Source organism: Nelumbo nucifera, chromosome 6, assembly GCF_055504915.1.
Source record: "Nelumbo nucifera cultivar China Antique chromosome 6, China Antique-T2T, whole genome shotgun sequence".
In the NCBI taxonomy this organism is placed as follows: Eukaryota; Viridiplantae; Streptophyta; class Magnoliopsida; order Proteales; family Nelumbonaceae; genus Nelumbo; species Nelumbo nucifera.
The window spans coordinates 11,331,873-11,352,235 of record NC_142654.1 but is presented as its reverse complement, the minus strand read 5'-3'; the positions used below and the strand labels follow the sequence as shown (position 1 = coordinate 11,352,235).

The 20,363-nt window shown below is 35.7% G+C and overlaps 2 protein-coding genes across 3 annotated transcripts in view; one reads left to right on the top strand and one right to left on the bottom strand.

Annotated features, from left to right (window-relative positions):
- Positions 1-6,296: 6,296 nt before the first annotated feature.
- LOC104587838 (uncharacterized) lies at positions 6,297-8,244 on the top strand. The gene is made up of 4 exons (XM_010245581.3): positions 6,297-6,683; positions 7,042-7,152; positions 7,306-7,386; positions 7,924-8,244. Exons 1-4 carry the CDS (start codon positions 6,432-6,434, stop codon positions 7,996-7,998), a joined length of 519 nt encoding a protein of 172 aa, XP_010243883.1. The 5' UTR covers positions 6,297-6,431; the 3' UTR covers positions 7,999-8,244.
- Positions 8,245-8,504: 260 nt separating this feature from the next.
- The window catches only part of LOC104587831 (Galactose oxidase/kelch repeat superfamily protein), a 45,696-nt gene continuing 33,837 nt past the window's right edge, over positions 8,505-20,363 (bottom strand). For both annotated transcript variants that reach the window (XM_010245572.3, XM_088889321.1), the window contains 6 exons: positions 19,595-19,747; positions 17,859-17,959; positions 12,913-13,092; positions 12,719-12,831; positions 9,579-9,663; positions 8,505-8,754 (listed from right to left, as the gene is read on the bottom strand). In XM_010245572.3, coding sequence (XP_010243874.1) covers positions 8,695-8,754; positions 9,579-9,663; positions 12,719-12,831; positions 12,913-13,092; positions 17,859-17,959; positions 19,595-19,747 — 692 coding nt within the window. In that variant the 3' untranslated portion in view covers positions 8,505-8,694. The remainder of the gene's footprint in view (positions 8,755-9,578; positions 9,664-12,718; positions 12,832-12,912; positions 13,093-17,858; positions 17,960-19,594; positions 19,748-20,363) is intronic.

Sequence of the window (20,363 nt, the reverse complement as noted above, 5' to 3'; positions counted from 1 at the left end):
CAAATTCGACTGGGGGATTTCATTGCTGGGAGTGGGAGACCTGTTCCTCTGTCGGTCTCTTCTAGTTCTAGCGAAATGGTAGAAGCTCATGCCTTCTTCCTTTTGAGGGGAGGGGATGAGCAGAGTTTCACCTTGTTGGAGGATATCGTGTCAGTCCTCTCTGCAGACGATATCCATTGTTGCTGATTGCAGGTTAATTCTTGTACACTGAGCATTCAAGTTTTTGGTCTATTACCTGATGTATGTTGGGATTTATTTCTTGGTTCATGTTCAGACTTGTGTCTTTTCTTGTTTGTAACCTGAGCATTTATCAACAGAGGCAACAGACAGTGAATGTGGGGTATTTTTAATCATTATTCAACACTTGAACATGGTTGGTCATGGAAGCAAGAAAGGACAGGAAGCAGTAAGCACAAGTTGGGTTGGATGCCTGCATTATAGTCAATTTGTTCCTCTAGTGCCATTTGACTCGATACCCACTACAACTTGCACTTCTGTCATAGTGCTTAAGGAGGCCTAGAAGACTGACACTCCAATCTGAACTGTTGGCTTCATGGAAATTTTTTCTTATTTTTTTTTATATCTTATATCAAATTTTCCCTTAAATTGCCATAATTTCTAAATAAAAAGTCTTAACAACAACGACGGCAGCAAATTATATCTTCAACTGTTCAACATCATACTTACAAGTTGCAAAGCAATAAAGTATTGTCAATTGAGGGTTGCCAATAGAGTGCATGAAGATCCAAATTAATTGATATCTGACCCAAATTAAGTCATTAAGCAAGTATGGATAACCATAGATTGATTATATAATACTCAGGTTTGACCCAAATCTAACAAATAGGATTGGGTTCAAAATAAAATGGATTTAAGAGCTTGGTATAGGGGTGAGCAAATAGGTAGGTTTTGAATTGGCTTGAACCAATAGGTAGGGGTTTGGTTCCAAATTCTTAAAACCGATCCCCATCCAGATCGTTTTCAAGGTCTAGGGGTTTACCTTACCCGAACCGACTCAATGAACTGGCCTTGATTGGCTTTGGTGAAACTGACCCTGGTGGAACCTGCTTTGAAATAAATCCCAAAATACTTTTGGGGATGTGAAGATTTGAATCCTGGCATTCATGGTTACAAAGGTCATGGTCTCACTTGATCATTGAGTCATTTTAAGTGAGTTGATCATTTGTTTCCATGCTAATATTTGAATGTGCATAATAAATAATGTAAAAGATAATATTTACAAAATTTAAATTTAAATTATAAGTTTTGAACCGTATAATGATAGTCTACATATTAACTTACTCAATTTAATCAATAAAGATAATATAACTTTTAAACTATATATATCATATTTATTGAAAATCAAGTTTTTAAAGAATATGCATTTTTTTTTAAGGGGAAGAGTAAAACAAAAAACAGGTTTCATAGTTAGCCCTGGAACCGACCTTCATAGGGTAGGTTCTGGTTCATTGGTTCCAGGTTTTTGCCATGAAATCAAACTGAACCAACCCATGCTCACCCCTTTGTATATCTGACTTATTCAGTCCCAGATCTGACCCATTCAGAACCCTATAGATAATATAACCAGACCTATTCAGCCCTAGATCTAACCCATTCAGAACCCTATTGATAATATAAGCAGACCAACTTGGGTCGGGTTGGGGTGAGAAATTCTTAAATTTTGAATGGGTGTAGTGTAGAATGGAATAAATATGTAATCAAGCTCAAGCGTATGGTAACTGATGTAGCTACTCAAATGGGTCCGTGTATTTCCCCACCTCAGCCTCACTCTATTTGAAATAGCCCTTGGTGGCACATGCCCATAATGAAAAAGTAGTTTTTCTTTGCTTAGTTTTGTTCATTTTGCCCTGTTTGGATATACCATGCAAAACTGAAGCATTCAATTTCAGTTTTACAATCAGAAATGTCTGCAGGCTGGAAAGTTGTGGTCTGAAATGCCAACAAAATCATGCCTAATCGTCCCAAGTCACTAAACAAGTTACAAATTTCAAGCAAATGAAGGAAGAAAAGTGAAAAGATTCCGATATGATACTGGAAAAACATGTAACCAATCAATTGGCATCATAAAATAATAATCAATCGATTGGTATTTATCAAAATTCTTTGAGGGGTTGATTGGTCGTCAAAGCTCTTACTGTCTTGTAGATTTTGGCAAAGCGAAATAATGTCTTGTTTAAATGAAATTCCTTTCTCCCAAAGAAAAAAAAAAAAAGACAAGGGCAATATACGTTTGGCCTGAGGACGATGAGATTGGGATTCATGTGCCATGTTGGATTGTGGCTTGAATTCCAAGTTAAATTATTACCCATGTTTAATGGTTTTGGGGGGAAACGGTATCAGTTTTGAAACATACTCTAACTTGACCTTTATCTTGTGGTCGCTAGCAATTCTAATTATTAGAGTGAAGATGAAAATGTTATGAGCCCGTGCGTAGGATTTTGTCATGGGTCGGTCCACGGGAAGAATCTCTTGCTTCCCTTTGCGCCTTCCCTTGTGTGTAGACCCTATTGTGAAAAATCAAATGGGTGATTTGTCCAAGAGACCACCCGAACTTTCCTCATTCTTCTCTTGACTGAAAACTGAATATTTCATTTCCAAATCACAGCTCCTTAAATAGGAGATTACAAGAGGAGACTCCTTACTCCATTCGATTAAGCTAGGACAATCCAATTTTAAATCAAACTCCTACTTCTAACAGACTTCTAACAGAACTCAGTTTTTATCTCTAATAGATAAATAAGAACAGAACTGGAATAAGTAAACTATTGACGAACTGGCAAGAAGAGCTGACGTGACAAGATAAGCTGCTGTGTAGGCCCCCCTCACTGCTGCTGCTGGCGGCGATAATTCTTCCCACGAATACATCCACAACAGAAAAAAGGGTGATCAACATTTTGAGTGCTTATCTTTGGGGCTCTCTTATGAGATCAATTTTAGGATTTGATCTCTACACACAAATCTTCTGTTTGGTTTCTTTCTCTTGGAATATGGAAATGATTATTTTGATTCCATTCACTCTGACCCTATTTCATGTGTCAATTATGAAGTTCTAAGTGAGTCCAAAACAGATAGGCACACTTGATGAACACACTAAGTACTTAATAATTTTTTTCTTGTTATCCTGTAAGACCCCTGACCTATCATCTGTCCAGAATATTTATTGAATGCTTATTCACTATATTCATAAGGGTGTACCTACTAGATCTGGTCTTGCTTAGGATGGACCATGGAATGCAAATGTTTGTGATTACTTAGTTTTGTACATTGTAGATTTACAACTTAACTTTTGGAACTTATGCAACTATGCAAGACTTTTGCCTTAAAATTGGCCCTCACTCTTATGGTTGTAGGATCAATGAGCGGTGAAAAGTAAAAACTATCCACATATAGGCCATGTGATCATATGAAGCTAATGGCCCAGCTCAACCCGAAATCGACCCAAATCCACTCTAACCTAAACCAGACCTGACTAATGGAATAGGATTATTAAAACACCCAATCAACCCCATCCTGTGTGATGTGAAGTGTGAACACTATCCTGAAGGCTGTATTTAAATATTTATAACTCAAGTTGTGAAGTGTCAACTTGAGTTTTTTTGGTATTGATTGCTCGCCTTTGCTCTACATAGGGGCCGTAATTCAATTCTCCTTAGCATAGTACATCATTTTTCTAACAACATTAATAACTTTTAATCTGATCTCTCAGCCTCAACTTGAGTTGGTATAGGTCAACCTCAACCCAAATCTCCCCCAGCCTGATTAAGAAATCCTATCACCTGTTGAAACAAAATCATACAAGTGGGCAGGAAGACCTATCATGAGTGAATATGCCAGTGTTCCATATATACATAATAATGAGTAGGTCTCATATGGGGCCTCATGTGTATGAAATACTGGTGTGTTCCCTTTTAAGAATTGCCTTCAATCCAATATCATTTTTTTTTTCTGGACATATGGTAACAAAATCACTATCAAAAGACATGAGTTTTTTTTTTTTGAACAAGAGTGAATTATTAGGATTTAGGAATGAGGATAACCTTCATATGACATATCAAACATAGAAATTTGTCCAATCAACAGAAAATAGGAAGATGGAGAAAAAGAAAGCCAGAGAGAAAAACAAGCCATGAGGACACCACCACAAGGAACAATATGCGATGCGGGTCCATCCCATGTATGGGTACATTCATGATGGTCGATCATGGAGGTCCCTCTTGGGCTGTAAATATTGCATTGCTTAAAAACGAAAAAGTCGATCTATTGCTGCTGTGGATACTCTGAATCAAAATCAAGGCTGTCAAATGATTGGATCATGATCTGTATTCCATATGAACCAATTGAGCTGCTTAGAGAGTTATATAGATCTCTGTTAGCCACTGAGTTGAACCACTGGATATATCTCACCACTGGTCCATTAATCTTATCACGGAGAACCTGCAGTTACATGGGTTTGATCCTATGTTCAAGGTTCGAAATATCGATACAATTTGAGATAGGGGTGTATCAGACTGTATCATGAATCGTTCCTTTTTTTTTTTAGTTTTTTTCTTTAACTTGGTTCAAAGGGGTCAGTTTAAGGCCCTAAGACGCTCCCAATACGATATATATTGGCAAATATGACCAAATATTTATCAAAATTTTGAACCTTACCTATGCGGGAGGGTCACCAAGTGACCATCTCAGCTATTTTGGATCATTGATAAATTGCTAATTTATCAATGAATGATCCAGTAGTTAAGATTGGTTACACATCACTCAAAAAGTATGCGCGGGATCAAATCCGTGTAGTCGTAATTCGTAGGTTGTCTGCAGTTGCAGTGGGCCTCTCTGCAGAGTAGAAACTATGCATGAGACGTTTTTATGGGTATTCAGTCCCCGCTCCCAGAAAGTATTTCTTGTCTGTCTGGGTGTTTCTGAGTATCTCTAGCTCTTGGACCCATTGAACAGCCCTACAAGGTATTTTCTCAGTTCCCACTTCCCATGCTATTAAACTATATTTTAAATTTAATACTGTAGCACACTGTTTCTCTTTTAGGGTGGATTATTGGGTCCAGATCCTGATACCGTCCAGACTCTGCTGTGGCTCCAGACTGGAAGCTTTTCTCCATTAGTCTAAGATGCTCAGGAGTCTGGGCCAAGCAACCAAGCAACCAAAGTTAAAGAGAAAGGACGAAATACCTGGCACCATGGGTCCAGGATTAAGATAAGCATCAGTGCTAAGAGGCATTTAATAAACCAGCCCCACTCATTGACTCTGCCTAACAAACATTAAGCTGGACCTAACTCATCCCACACGTTATTATTAATATTAACAAAAAGGAAGCTGGAACTAACTTTTCGAATCATATATTTTACTACAACAAAGAATGTACAAAGATGAAGCTGGTCCCATGCACAGAGAAATAAAGGTAAAATCATAACCCCATTAATCAGTTAATAACAACATTTTATAATGTACAAAGTATTCCTTGACCAAAAGAAAATAAGAGATTAGCTTATTAGTAGGAGTCTAGGGGAGAGAGAGAGAGAGGTGACCATATTTGTTAAAGTAAGCTACAATGGTACATACTACCATATCTGACTGTCTCTTAGGCTGTCTTGGCCCCTAAGGCTCTCATTTTTGTGTAGGTAAGCCCTTATTGTCTACTCCACATAAGACTTCTACCCTAAGCACCCTCTTCAAAGGAAAAAGAAGATTTACCTGTACTCCTAGGACCTGTCATCAAATAGTATGCTATCCCTCAGACACCTCAAAAAATAATATTAATCAAAGGGAAAAAAGTTCTCATATATTAACTCTCTCTCACAGATTTTTGTCTTCCAATGTCCCTGGAATATGTGTATGTCTTTGTCAATAATTCATGTGGAACAGTGGAAGGAACTGTAGCAGTTAGCTGAAATTGCCAATATACCAACTTAAGAAAATGACTATCTTACCAAGAGACGACAGAGAGGCCCATCTGGAATCTAGATCCATCACCAAGCTTTGATTAAAAGAAAAAGTTTAAAAAGGAAAATTCACTTGAGAAAATCTGTACTGGTATCAAGTGACAAATTCAAACTTTGTTGTGGAAGTTGTAAGGGTGTTGATCAAGTGGGTGGTGTTCGGGTAATGGTTGGTAGGTAGATAGGGAATTTGGGTTTCTGATAGTAACTCTTCATTAGCCTAACATGAAAGCTTCTCCTTTTGGTTGATAAAGTGGTAGGCACTTTGGTTATTTCAACCCAAGCTTCTGAATATTTTAGCCATAAAGAAAGTTGGCTCTGAGGCCTTTAAGGGAAGCCTTGTTTATAAGCATCAGCGGCAGAGAAAGAGAACAATCATTCTAAAGCAAAAGCAGAAGGAAAGAGAAGAGAAGAGAGAGAGAAAGTGAGTTCCAAAGAGAAGAAGGTTCCCCGTAGAGGCAGAGATGCAGACACAGAAGCAGACATGGGAGCAGCAGCAATCACAGGTTCAACGACTCAAAAACTCGGAAAGTATCGGCTATGGTGAGAGCCCAACAAGAGAAGACAAGGAAGAAGAGATGTCCAGATCGGCTCTGACTACGTTCAGGGCAAAGGAAGAAGAGATCGAGAGGAAGAAGATGGAGGTAAGGGAGAAGGTTCAGGCTCAATTGGGACGCGTAGAGGAAGAAACAAAGCGTTTGGCAGAGATTCGGGAAGTAAGTTGAAAGCCAACCTACATGCTCATGTTAGCAACTTAGCATCTGCGTGAAAAGCTAAAAAACCACATCAAAGCTGCCAGTAGCTTATTACAAATACTGTAATTTTCTTCAGAAAAGAAATTGTTTTCAAGAAATTAAGGACAGTTATCAATTATCATTCAATCTGCCTACAAAATTGCAGTGCTTCGACCATTTATCCGTTCTACCAAAAATTAATAAAAAAATTATCAGTCACCCCAATATCTGCATGGAGAAAAACCCAAAAGGAATTGCCATCTAGTAGCTATTTATATGTTGTTGATGATGAAATACTTTGAATTCTTCGTTTAACAAAAAAGAAATAAAAATTTACTAGGAGCTTGAAGCACTGGCTGATCCAACGAGGAAGGAAGTTGCATTAGTACGTAAGAAGATTGATGCAGTGAACCGAGAGTTGAAGCCACTAGGACAGAGTTGTCAGAAGAAGGTGAGGAGTTCATCATCTCCAACATAAGTGCCTATTAGGTTTCACATCTCATAGACATGTATCTTCTTGCACAAGTTTTTTTTTTTAATGTAATAGATAATAATTAGAAAAATATGATTAATGCTATATGAGTGGGATTTTGATTGGTCACAGGAGAAGGAATACAAGGAAGCTCTTGATGCTTTCAATGAAAAGAACAAGGAGAAAGCTCAATTAATTACCAAATTAATGGAGGTAACATGCAGCTTTTCTTGACAACATGATCATGTAATTTAGGGGGTGTTACAACATGAATGTTTTTTGTTATAATTTATTTCTGAAATTGCCATATCAGCGAAGCAGAAACATGTTCTTAAACTGTGTTTTTGGTTTGAAAGGTATAAACAAGTTGGTTCTGTTTCAAATAAATAAATAAATAAATGTTCCAAAACAATGATTTTTTTTAATGAGAACAATTTTGTAATACAGATATTATATGATTTATAGAACACCATATAAAATAACCAGATGAAAACATGCTCTTTAAACCAAAAGTCCAATAACACATTTTTGGTTTCAGTTTTGAAAATAGAAAACAAATATACAACCAAAAACATGAGAAATGTTTTAAGAACCAACTTGTTTTCAAACCAATTAGTTTTTAACTTGTTTTTGGAACTCACAAGAAAAACAATTCACGTTGAAGAACACCCCTTAGTATTTTAACTTCAGAAGTTGATTTTAGATTTTGTTTCTCATGCTCTCTCCCCCTTCTTATTATTCTCTGAGCAGTTGGTAAGCGAGAGCGAGAGACTGCGGATGAAGAAGTTGGAGGAGCTGAGCAAGCATATTGATTCTCTGCGTTAAGTAGTGATGTTTATAATGGATTAGGCTGGTGTGCTGTACTTAAGATGATGACTTTCACGTTAATGGGTGTCATTGCTTTGATGTATTTTATGAGTCTGTTTCTGTAGTTGATTTGCTTTCAAGGAGGGGATTCTACTGATTTAGAAAAGAAACACTCAAAACACCCTCTAAATAGGTTTGTAAACCAAGTCTTTAACTTCATAACTTCTCATCCTCATAATTGTACCCTACAACGGGGTGATTCCATGCAAGTTTATGCATGTCATTTGGTAAATGGTATACTAGGATCCTACCAGTACATGGGCGATCAGTCATCTTTTCAGTTCAGGATGATTGGGTTAATATCCTAATTATACATGACCACTACTTATATGTTCACCCTATTAAGTTTCTATTATTGGATGTCTCATCTCATGCCGTATTGGAGTTATGCTCAATCAAGGTTCACCAATCCAACCATCCTGATTGATCGGAAACAACTATAAGACTAAGCGTACTAAGAGAGCTGCTAAAAGAAATTTCATTTACTGTTCTTTTGTTCAGATGGGCAAAATAATAGACAGGGTCAATACATAAAAGAGATTAAACCTTGATTACATATCACCAGTTCAATGATAAAGAAACAAATGATTCAAACAAGTCCTCATACATTCTTCACATATTAATTTTCTTAAAGGAGTAACCCCAGGTGATTCTTCAATTTGACAGAAGCTGTTTGTACTCAATCAGCAACTTAGGAATATCATCCATGCGCAACTGAGAAGGCATCACTCATGATTTTGAAATGAGAGAATGAAGGGGAATGGGAAGTAAAACACACAAACATTCACAAGTCCTACAATTGAAGAAACAAGAATTTTTGTGGTACAATACATAAGAACATCTCAGGACTTCAAATTCTTGTGGTTTAGAGGTCCATAAAGGAATTTCCAGAATTGGGCTAAATTTTATATGCATACCCATCTTCAATATTTCACTCAGGAAATACTGAAGAGTCTTTGAGTTGCAGTCTACCTTTCATTGGTTCATGCTTTGCATATTTAGAAGCTGTATTTTATGGTTCGTATCAGAATGGTCATCTGAACCATCTTTTGTAGGGCGTTCTTATCATCATAGAAAGATTTCTAGGTAGTCTAGAAGCAAAAAGAGGAAATTTAGAAAATGGTAGGGATACAAGTTGGGTACCTGATTTGAAGATTTTACACTGCAATAGGCGGCCTGGGTTTATGGGCCATTCAGATTTGACAAAATCCCAACCTGAGCCCACCCAAGTTGCATCCCTAGAAAATGGTATTTTACAGGTGTCCAAGGGGCGATGTTTTCCATTGGTTATTGGCTAATATTGTCAATCTATTTATGCCAAATTTTGGTCAGACTAAGAGTAATGACTTGGCCAAGCTTTTGCCAAAACAGTGGTGTGGATAGACTGATAAGCATGGGTCTTTCTTAGCTAAAAAAATATTTGATTTCTGGGAGGAAATTCTTTAAAATATTTAGATTAAAATAGCACTCTGCTCCTTTGCATGCAGCATGACTGAATCTGAGGATCAATACAAACTAATCATGGATCGGGATTATACCTGAGAAGCAGTTTTAATATGATAAAACTGGTAATGTGCAGAAGGATTAGACTCCATTGACAGTGACTCAGATCCACCAATTCCCCTACCATGGTTGCAAAGACAAACATGCCAGGAAAAGGATCAATTATACTGACCAAGCTGTGAATTAACATGAACAACTAAGAGGTGTGAAAATCATATATGTACCATAAGGAATGCCTGTAATAATCTTTCTGACAAGAACAACATTTTTTTTTTCTTTTTTTCTTTAAACGTAAGGTAGTTTTATTCAAGATCAAACCACACAATATCAAACCACTAGCTCACAAAGAAGCCAGACCCCAAAATACACAAATACAGTAAGTTTGAAAAATAATTGCTACACCATTCTAGATTTCCAAAGAACCAAGGAAAAAACAGGCTATTTTTCTTTATGATCTTATTTTTGTAAATAAATACTACTCAAGACTTTGACTATATTGTGCATGGTAAACAAATCTGCATCTTATAGCAAACTAATTTTGTTTTAGGGATTCAGTCATACACCAAAAAATATTTAAACACGTGCGAATTTTCACTGATTCATCTTAAAATACCAGAATTAAAAAAACTGAAAGAGGTGGAATTTGGGTTTCCTGGCATAGAATGTTTCCTGATACAAGTCCAACAAATGTATTTGAAGCTTTGTTTTATTATTATTTTTTTGAAAATGTATTTGAAGCTTTGTTCAGTACAAGCAAACAAATTTCCAGATGTTTTAACATTTCTCCCACAAACTGTGAAGTGATTAGATAAAAAAAGTCAACACTTAACACTTGGACTCTGGCAGGTGAACTGGAAAATTCAAACACTCAGCCATCAAAGACTAAGAAATTCTATAATTTGTAGTAATATTAGCTGGTATTCCCTTGAGTTTTCTTATTTGTGTGGCATTTCCTTGCGTTGCTAAAATAGCCTATGTTAAGCACCAGATAAATTTCCTAGACAATATTTCAGGACATAATAACTACATGGCCCCCTTTATGTATCTCCCTGCAAAAGAACTCAACAAAATCAACTTGTCTCTTCTGGTATTGTGGACATTTGCAATGCCAACCTGTACAATGATGATGATAGACAGGTAGAAGTTCCTACAATTTTCAAATTTGGTGGTGGGCTTTGTAGGGTGAAGGAAGGTGATTAATGACAAAGAAAGACCACAAAAAGATCAGATTGAATCATATTAGGTACATCCAAATTTGATTGGATTATATTTGGATTCAAATTGAATCTTCTTCAACAGATCTATATTGGGTTTGAATTGAAATCAGATTGCAATCTGATATTGAATAGCATAGTAGAAAGCTAAAAACAGTAATCTGATTTGATAACAGTGACAGAAAGAAAATAAAAAGTGGTTCTTGAAGAGAAGAGAAAGAGAAGAAGAGATGGGGAAAAGCCAATAATGATCTGGCCGCCCCACTCATTGTCTTATATACTCATAAATAAAACTGATTACAATGACTAATATGCCCTTAATAGGGCATTACTGCTAACAACATAAAAACAGTCCCAAAAAATAACATAAATTAATGGGCCTTGGGCCCAACACCATTAACTAATGATTCTAAATAAGAAAAAACATAAAAAAACTGCTGAATCTCAACAAGCATTAATAAAATAAACTAAAATGGTCAAATTACTATATATTGTTAATAAAATGAACAAAAAAATTACTTTTCTATTGTATATCACGAACAAAATATATTGAAAATAACTTGTACCAAACTTGAACCAACGACTGTAGAAAAATCACAACATTCAAAACCAACTTTACGAATAGATAAAATACAAATTTAAGTATATATACACATATGCATGAATCAGAATATATCAGATAGGGTAAGGGTGGGTGCATATTCAATTCAATTATAAACAAATCAAATTGGGATCACCCTTAACCAAATCAAACCAGAAAATTTGGATTTCGATAAACAGATGCCATTTGCAGCCCTTCCAGCCCCACAAAGAATAGTGCTGCAAGCCCCTTGGAGAAGCAATCACAGCCATACAAAGAATAGGACCGCAAGCACCTTGGGGAGAGAGAGAGAGAGATCAACTTTTCCAAATTTTAATTACAATGCCAATTTATAAAAAGACTCAACATATGCTCATTATGGTCCCATTAAATAAACAAATAAAAGACAACTCTATGATAGACCCAAAGATAAATTTTTCTAAACTTATCATGGATTTACATCCTATTATTAAAATGGTCATACTCTGTCAAAACATGTCAGATTAAAGTCTTGATCTCACTGGATAGATAGCTAACCTGTCTGATGACACCAAAACCAGGCAAAACAAACAAATTTTGACTCCTAAAAAATAGGGTGAAAGAAAAATGATGTGACTGCATTGTCAACTTTTTAAAATTCCAAAGATTATCTAATATGACTTTAAAACTAGTTTGACCCTTACATAAAATTAACTCTATCTCTAAAACACCAATAAACCAGAAAATAACTTTATAAGAACTCAAATTGACTAAACCCCAAGTAGTCAAAAGTTTTTTCTTCCATGGTTTCTTTCCCTTTTTCCATGTCTGCATCAAATGATTTCTCCATTCTGTCATTCCTTCTAAGAAGCTTTCTCATTTGTTCTTTTTCCCTTTTTCTGTCTTAAATGTTCATAATGTACTTCCTTTTGAATTCTCCTCGCGTTATGTATATTTTTTTGAGAGAAGAATAACAAGCTGTTGCAATGCTGTCAACTCAGATTCTGTATATCACAATGCAAAAATGACAGAAAGCTTTTTAAGATAAAACATTTCAACTATTTTCACCCGTTTTACAGTGGAAACAATTTTTTTCTTACAGAAATATGAATGCGGCTTTAGCCAAATTAGAAAATGCATTTCCCTTTCTTTTGCCTACTATTTTTGTCCATGTGACTTCTTCCCAAACCAATTAACTCAGACCAGGTTTAAATACCAAGCTTACTTTCCAAGACATTTTTATTAAATCAGAGATCCATACTTGTCCAACAAAAGGGTACACCAGAGTGATGAGCATTCTATAAATCTAAATTGGTATTACATTAAGAAACATTGAGAACATGCAGCAAACTACAGTATGTGCAAACATGAACAGTTAATAAATGTAAATGGCAATGCTTACAAATGGCAGCGGGTTATTAGACGTTGGTAATCTCGAAGCAAAGGCCCCAACTCCCTCAGTGGTATTGCCCTTGGAGAAGACTTCTTCCAGTGGTCACGAAGCGCCTGTACAGACTTCATTGAACCAATGAAGACATTGTTAGATGGAAAATAGATAGACATAACCAGCATAGCATAGATTTGCACCAAACTTACCTGAATGTGTGTAACCTGTCCACTAGTGGACTCTTGTCCTCTGAACAACCTTGATGATTGTTCAAGAAACTCTTTGTCATCCAATTCATCTGTAATACCAACCTCAGGAGCCGAAACCGAAACAGAAACTTCTAATCTCTTTTGCAATTCTGTGATTGGGGAATATTCTCTTTGGCTTTCCTATAGAAAAATAGGATATAGATAGGTTTTAAAATAAATAGTTAATTTCACATCATTACTGGCATACATATTCATGGTAAGACTAAACAAAATTAAACAGAAGGTAGAATACAACATAAGCCTTGTTTTTCCATTCCAATCTTATCCATTGTTAGACTGTGAATCCAGAAATCATTTTCCAGTACCTTAACATATCCTTTTTGGTCTGTTCCTATTTCTTCTAGACCTTCATATTCTAAAGAACATTCTCTACTGATTATTTATACTATTGATAAAAAATATTTATTTATTTATTATTTACCATATTTTGGAATCATGAACCACCATTTCTGTGGTTATTGTTTTTCTTTGTTTTTATTCCAACTGTTTAAAAGAAGACAATTTGCCCATAGATCAGGAAAAATGTGCATAATAGACTCGTACTTGTTAATTTTGAATGAAATCATACTGAATGGCATATTTTTTGAGAAAAAAAACAAACAAATATATTGACTTCTAAAAAAATGTGTACCACATGAACAGTAAAGATTTTCAAATACATTTATGCATATAAAATGCATTAAGTATATTATATATAATTTTCAAATTTCTTATTTGGTACTTTTTAAATGAAATATTATTAAATATGTATTTATCTTTCGACACTTTTTACTATACTCACATATACTCAACCAAATTTACACCATGTTTTTTTTCTTAAAACCAAACAACGTATGGATTTTGTTTTGAGTTGTTAAATGTGAAGCAATGGAAGAAGAGAGGAAAGAGAGAAGAAGAGAAAAGTTATGAATGATGTGTCATGTTACTGTTCACACAACATTGCATTTATATCTTAAGGAAAAAGTACAAGATTGCCCCTACTTGGGCGCCCAAATACAAAAGAAAAGAAAAGACCAAAAAACCCTCACAACTCGTTATATATTCTCAACAGTCCCCTTCAAGCTGAGCATAGATATCTATCATGCCCAGCTTGCCTAGGTTACTATCAAACTTTGGCTTGTGAATTCCTTAGTAAGGTAGTCAACAAGTTGATCATCTGATATTACAAAGGGCAAGTAAATATCTCCACTATCAATCTTCTCTCAAATGAAATGTCTATCCACTTCAATATGTATTGTATGATCATGCTGAACAAGATTGTGAGCAATGTTTATAATTGCCTGATTGTCACAATAAAGTCTCATTGGAGTTTGAACTTGAACTCCCGTTTCTATTAACAAGGTCCTCAACTATTGCAACTTTGACCTATGAGCCATTACCCGTATTTTGCCTTTGCACAAGAATAAGCAAAAACAAATTGTTTCTTGTTCCTCCAAGATATCATCCACTAATCCTGCCCAATTTGCATCTGTGTAGGCCTCAATATTCAAATGCCTGTGATTAGAGTATAACATTCCTTTGCCAAGACACCCCTTCAAATAAGCAAGAATCTTGTTGACAACTTGCATGTGAGAAGTTCTAGGCTCATGCATTTATTAACTAACAACATTGACTACATAGGATATATCTAGCCTAGTCAAACATAGGCAAAGAAGGCGACCAACTAGTCTCTAATGGACCTCTCTGTCTAGAAGAAAATCTCCATAAGTGGCATTCAACTTGTGGTCAGGGTCAATTGTGGTTCCAGCTGGCTTACACCCCAATTTCCCAACATCCTAGAGCAAGTTAAGAACATGTTTTCTTTGAAAGATGAAAATACCCTTCTTTGATCTTGCTACTTCAATTCCCAAAAGGCATTTAAGATCACCAAGATCCTCGATCTCAAGTTCACAAGCAAGGATGTCAGCTGAGAGATTCCAAAGACATCATCCCCAGTCAACATGTACTATCAGCATGGTCACCCGATCGTCATGCCTTCTTTTAAACAAAGTATGATCAGCTTGAGATCAAAAAACCTAACCATTAAGATTATCCTTCTAAACCTATCAAACCAAGCTTTGGGAGACTATTTGAGTCCATATAGGAACTTCTTTAGACAGTAGACCTTTTCTTCATTGTTAGCAAAGGCTCACTCTTGGAGGCTAGTCCATATAAACTTCCTCCTATAGGTCTCCATTAATAAAGGCATTCTTTCTTTTATCGATAGAAAATTGAATTTATTGATTAGTTATATGTAAAAAATAACACAAATTGATGGCCACAACATCACCCCTACTAATACAACAGTGTTACAAGGAATCCCAAAGCAAATGTTGCCTTGTTATTCCTTGTTTAGCCAAGAAGTCAGCTATCCTATTTGCACTTCTTCTAGCCCACTTGAATTCAGCATCCAATTCTCTTGCATTCCTTTCAACTTCCCTGTATACATTCTTTAGGCTCCAAGGAATATTTCTATTACTTCTCTCCCATGAGATAATGACTTTTGAGTGAGTCCCCTTCCGCCTCCAACTGTTTGGACCCCAGTTAACCTGAGACCATGTAGTAAGGTCATTGGTTCAGCCCTTATAGAATAAGCTACACCAATTGGCCCTGAATAAAGAGCCAATATTATGCCCTCTGAGTTTCTAATTACCCCACCAATTCCTACCATACCCAGGTTACCCAAGAAAGTTCCACCAAAGTTCAACTTGCATCTGCTGCCTAGTGGGGGTTTCCACTCTATTCTAACTCTAGAGGACTGTGCTACCTCCTTCCATGCCCTTAAAATGTCATTGACTGTGAAAGCAATTGAAAGTTTTAATCCACAATGCTACCTTCACTTTTATATTCTCTATCACCTCCTCCACAAATCTACTCTTGTCAATAAAAATTCTGTTACTCCTTTCCTCTCAAACCATCCAAATAGCTGCTTCCTTAGTAGTTCTCCACATCAATCTCCCTCTTTTCTTTGGGTTGCATTAGGAAGTTTGGTCTGAAAATGTTCGACACCTCTTGCTGAGGGACCCACCTGCAGCCAAAAAGAGAATAGAAAAACTCCCAAATACAAGTTATAAAGGAATAGGAGATTAATAAGTGGGATAGGGATTCTCCACTTTTCCTACATAAGAAGTACACATATGAGGCAGGACTTTAGGCGGGATAGGCTTAATCCATATTTCTTTAACTGGAAAGTCCACCCGTTATGAAAACAAGTGAGGCTAGAAGCTTAAAAAAAGAGGAGCAAGTAAAGAGTCCATCAGATGAGAAAGTCCAAACTCTAGAGTCTTCCAAAGTAGGATCCAAGATGGCTGCCTCCAAGATGTTAATAAGGTTAGTCATTGAAAGGCTCCCCCTCTCCCTTAGGCCTCTTTTAAAACCAAGGTTCTAGTTGATGCCTGATGGAGAGGGAGTTCCCAATCTAGACACAAGTTCACCCTTGAGGTTCAAGAGGGCAAACAGATCAAAGGATTAGCCTTTTAAAGGATTTTCCCCTATCCAAAAAAGGCTAGGAAAAATGTGATGCAAGAGACATAATCACACAAATAGAACTCATTTTTGCTACTGGAGCAATTATTTCCTAATAATTGATGCCATAGGTTTAAGTATATCCTTTTTTGATACCAGTTGTGCCTTGTATCTCTCAATAGAGTCATTAGCCTTGTGTTTAACAATATACATCCACTTACATCCAACTAGAAACTTGTCCTTGAGAAGAGAGACAAGCTCCCAAAGTCTGGTTCTTTAGAAGAGCATCTATTTCTTGGTTCATAGCTTCCCTCCAATGAGGTGACTGTATTGCCGTTGTAACATTGTGAGGAATAGAAACAAAAGAAATAATAGATGCTAGGCACAATAAGAAGGTGAGAAAGCACCATAGGAAACATACTTAATGACGGGATAGTTGGTGCATTCTCTCTTTTCCTTGCAGATGGCAATGGGAAGATCAAGGTGGGATTAGTGACAAAAGCATCAGGAGGTTCAATAAGTGTAGGATCAAGGTCACCTTCATTAAGTATTAGGAGCCACCTTCTTTCATCACTTGAAAAAGACAATTAAAATATCTTCTTAAACCCCCTATTTGCTAATGTTGTTCATTCACACATTCCAATAAAATATCTTCTTAAAAGGCAATTAAAGTTATAAAATCATTACTTTTTTATGTGAGAAATAAAAATTTAAGACCCTAATATGGACTTGTTCGGGCTTGCCTCGAGGGGCGTGGTACAAAGGTGACTCATAAGAATGCAATAAGTTTTACATCACATTAGCTACTTGAAGTAATGCAATTGAAGAAAAAAAGAGATTGTAGGTTTTACATGCTTGAAAATGCTTTATATGTTTGCTTTTATTTTTAAATTTTCATTTGAATATGCTTTACATGTTATGTTTATGTATTTTAATTTTAGATAATAGGTTTTTTTAAAACATTTTTTTTTAAATTTAAGTTTATATTTTGTATTAAAATTATGCTTAATACTTTTTGATTTTTTATAAATTTTTTGGCATTTTTAATTTTCTGACATTTTTTTAGCATTTTATTTTTTGTAATTTTGCACCTTGCTTCAAAAAGGTGCATGCCTCACCTTGCGCCTTGCACATTTAAAACACTGATCTCTACGCATACTAGAGGTTGTTGGTGAACCTTTTTTAACTAAAAGTCATGGAAGCATGTTCTTGGTATAACAAAGGTTGTTGGTGAACCTTTTTAATTGCACTACAGATAAACAAAAAAGAGACCAGAAAATTTTAAGGTGACTTTGTTCACTGGTCACCACTTATTCTATGCAGTGATTGTCAGAGGCAATTTTATGTGGTGCTGGCCTCATGGAATTATAACTCAACTAAAATCCCATTAACCTATTGCCATGGAATTTAGAGTGAAGATCTAATGGCACTTTCCTTCTCACCCTGAATACAGATTGGAGTGAAGTGCTTCGCACTAATCCATCCTTTCTTTCAAAAGGATCTTTTGGAAGAGGTTTTGGCAATCGCCTTGCAATTGGATCATCTGCATATCAAGCAAGAGAATGACATGTCGTTAGTATAAGTCAAATGTCCTACTAGAGTGAAGAATGTGCTTTATACTTTTGATTTAGGACAGGAAGGAGAAAGTCCTACTACAGTGTATGTGGCGGGTAAAAAAGTCTAACTAAACATCCGAATTATGAACAAAAATAGGAACAAGAAAAAGAAATAGAAGAATTTAGAATAAGAGGAGAGGAGAAAGAAAAGAAAGATCACACCATTACAGAAGTAACAACAGGAGAAGAAAGACCAAACAACCTCAATTTTCAAAACCATAACCTTTATTCGTTTCAACTATGCAGGTGCCAAGTGTTCAGATATGGATACTCATAAAAAAAGTGTTCAGATAATGGATTCACTGAAATCCTTATGTATTTTTATATATTTGGATAGTAGGGGCATTTTGGTTATTTTACAGGTTGCCTGTGGGGTCTGGCCTAACCATAAACTTGATTTTTCTAGACATAATTTAGTTGCACTTAAAATTTTATAGTCATTGGTTAAGTAGTTTGGTAGTTACTGAGTTCTCTTTGAATCAAAGTATGAAAGTGGCAATTCTACAATTTTTGATAGGCCACCCCCTTAGTATCTGTATACTTGTCCTAAGTGTAAAAAACATGGTGAATGAGTTGAACTTTCTATATAAGGAGGTTATGGTGAGTGATTTATATAAACTCTGGAGTGATTTTAAGTTCTCTCTCTCTCTCTTCCCAAGTTTCTATCACCTTTAACCATACCAAATTACCAAATTTCATCTCCAAATTCAATCTTTTTTTTTTGATAAGTAAAATCAAGCTTTATTAATCAATAGATAAAGGCATTACAAGCAGCCCTTAGAGAGGCACAAGGGGCTACCTCTCCCAAGTACAGTTACATTTACAATTGAGCCCAATACAAGCATCTTCAAACTCAATCTAAAATCCTAGTTTCCGGAATTTTGACATTTTTCTCTCATAAAGGGATCTTTTCATCATTTTGCGGTCTTCTTTTATTGGTTAATTTTTGGACCTTTATTGTGCTACTGAGAAATTGTAAAGCACTACCAGACAGATGGTTTAAGTATCAATAACACACAGACCAAGAAACCTTGCACTTAACAAAATCAAAGGTAGTTATCCAATTATCTACATGTAAATGTGAGAGTAAAATAAAACAAAAGAAAAAAAAAACACATATGACAAAAAAGGAGGAACAATAAACGAATTCTGCCAGTGGATTTGTTTAAATCAACCAAAATAGTTCTAATGACAAATTATATATACCATATCACAAATCTTTCTACCTAAATAAATATTAGACCCACGTGATAACAGATATAATTAATGCCTTCAAAAAACATTGTTGAAAAAGAAAAAAAAAGAATATCACTTGAGGATTGAGCACCAAATAGAAAACACTTGTTTAAAGTAGTATTAATAGAATTGAGAAGATACAAAGGACAATTATAGAATACTCTCAGCGAAATACCAAGAGCAAAAGGTCTCAGAGTACTATCATGAAGTTCAGTCAACATTAAATTAATGCCAGAAACCTTCTGGATCTGACTATTAAGACCTAAAAGGCTAACTAAAAAATGAAGAATTATCCAATACTATCCTAAGATAAAAAGATCAAGTACCTTCTGGAACCAACCACCACAGGTCACCAAATGTGGATTTCCCATCAAAGCCGCCAAATAAAAGATAACGTGAACCAACACTAGTCATAGAATGGTATGCTCGAGCAGAAGGTGGATCATTGCTGGTAAGTAAGCGCTTCCACTGCACTGATACTGATGCAAACCAAACAAGACAATGGAAAAAAAAATGAAATTAAATAGATGAGGTGCTAGAAGGAAGAATTACATAACTAAAGACATAGGCATGTCACAAACTATAACCTCTTCTTAGTTCTTACAATGGAATATGATAAAAGGTAATTACTCAATGAGAAAATAAATGGATTAGTACAGAAAGAGGCTGGCATGGTTGGAAATCACCCTTCGAATACTCCATTACACTTATATTAATTATCACTTCTAAAAACAATCAGTTTATGAAAGTTTGGCAAGATATTCAGCATTTGAATGATGTGAAAATGACACCCCATGCTAGAACAAAGGATTTCTTGTCCTGATTAAGAGGCAGCTGGCCAACATTTTTTTATCACCAACAAAGAAAAAAAGTTCTATTAGACTGAAACAAAAATGTACAACATTTAGTAGAAAGTTCAGAACTGTAATCTGATTTGATAACAGTGATGAAAGAAAGAGAAAAGAGTTTCTTGGAGAGAAGAGAAGAGGAGAAAGAGAAGAAGAAAATAGGAGAAGCCAATAATGATCTGGCCGCCCCACTCATGAATATACTCATGAAATAAAGGAGATTACAATGATTAATATGCCCTTAATA

Excerpts from the sequence above, each read along its gene's own strand:
- LOC104587838 (XM_010245581.3), top strand. The coding sequence starts at position 6,432 with ATGCAGACACAGAAGCAGACATGGGAGCAGCAGCAATCACAGGTTCAA. Across the intron at positions 6,684-7,041 it reads GTTTGGCAGAGATTCGGGAA|GAGCTTGAAGCACTGGCTGA; the intron begins GTAAGTTGAAAG and ends AAAATTTACTAG. Across the intron at positions 7,387-7,923 it reads TAATTACCAAATTAATGGAG|TTGGTAAGCGAGAGCGAGAG; the intron begins GTAACATGCAGC and ends TTCTCTGAGCAG.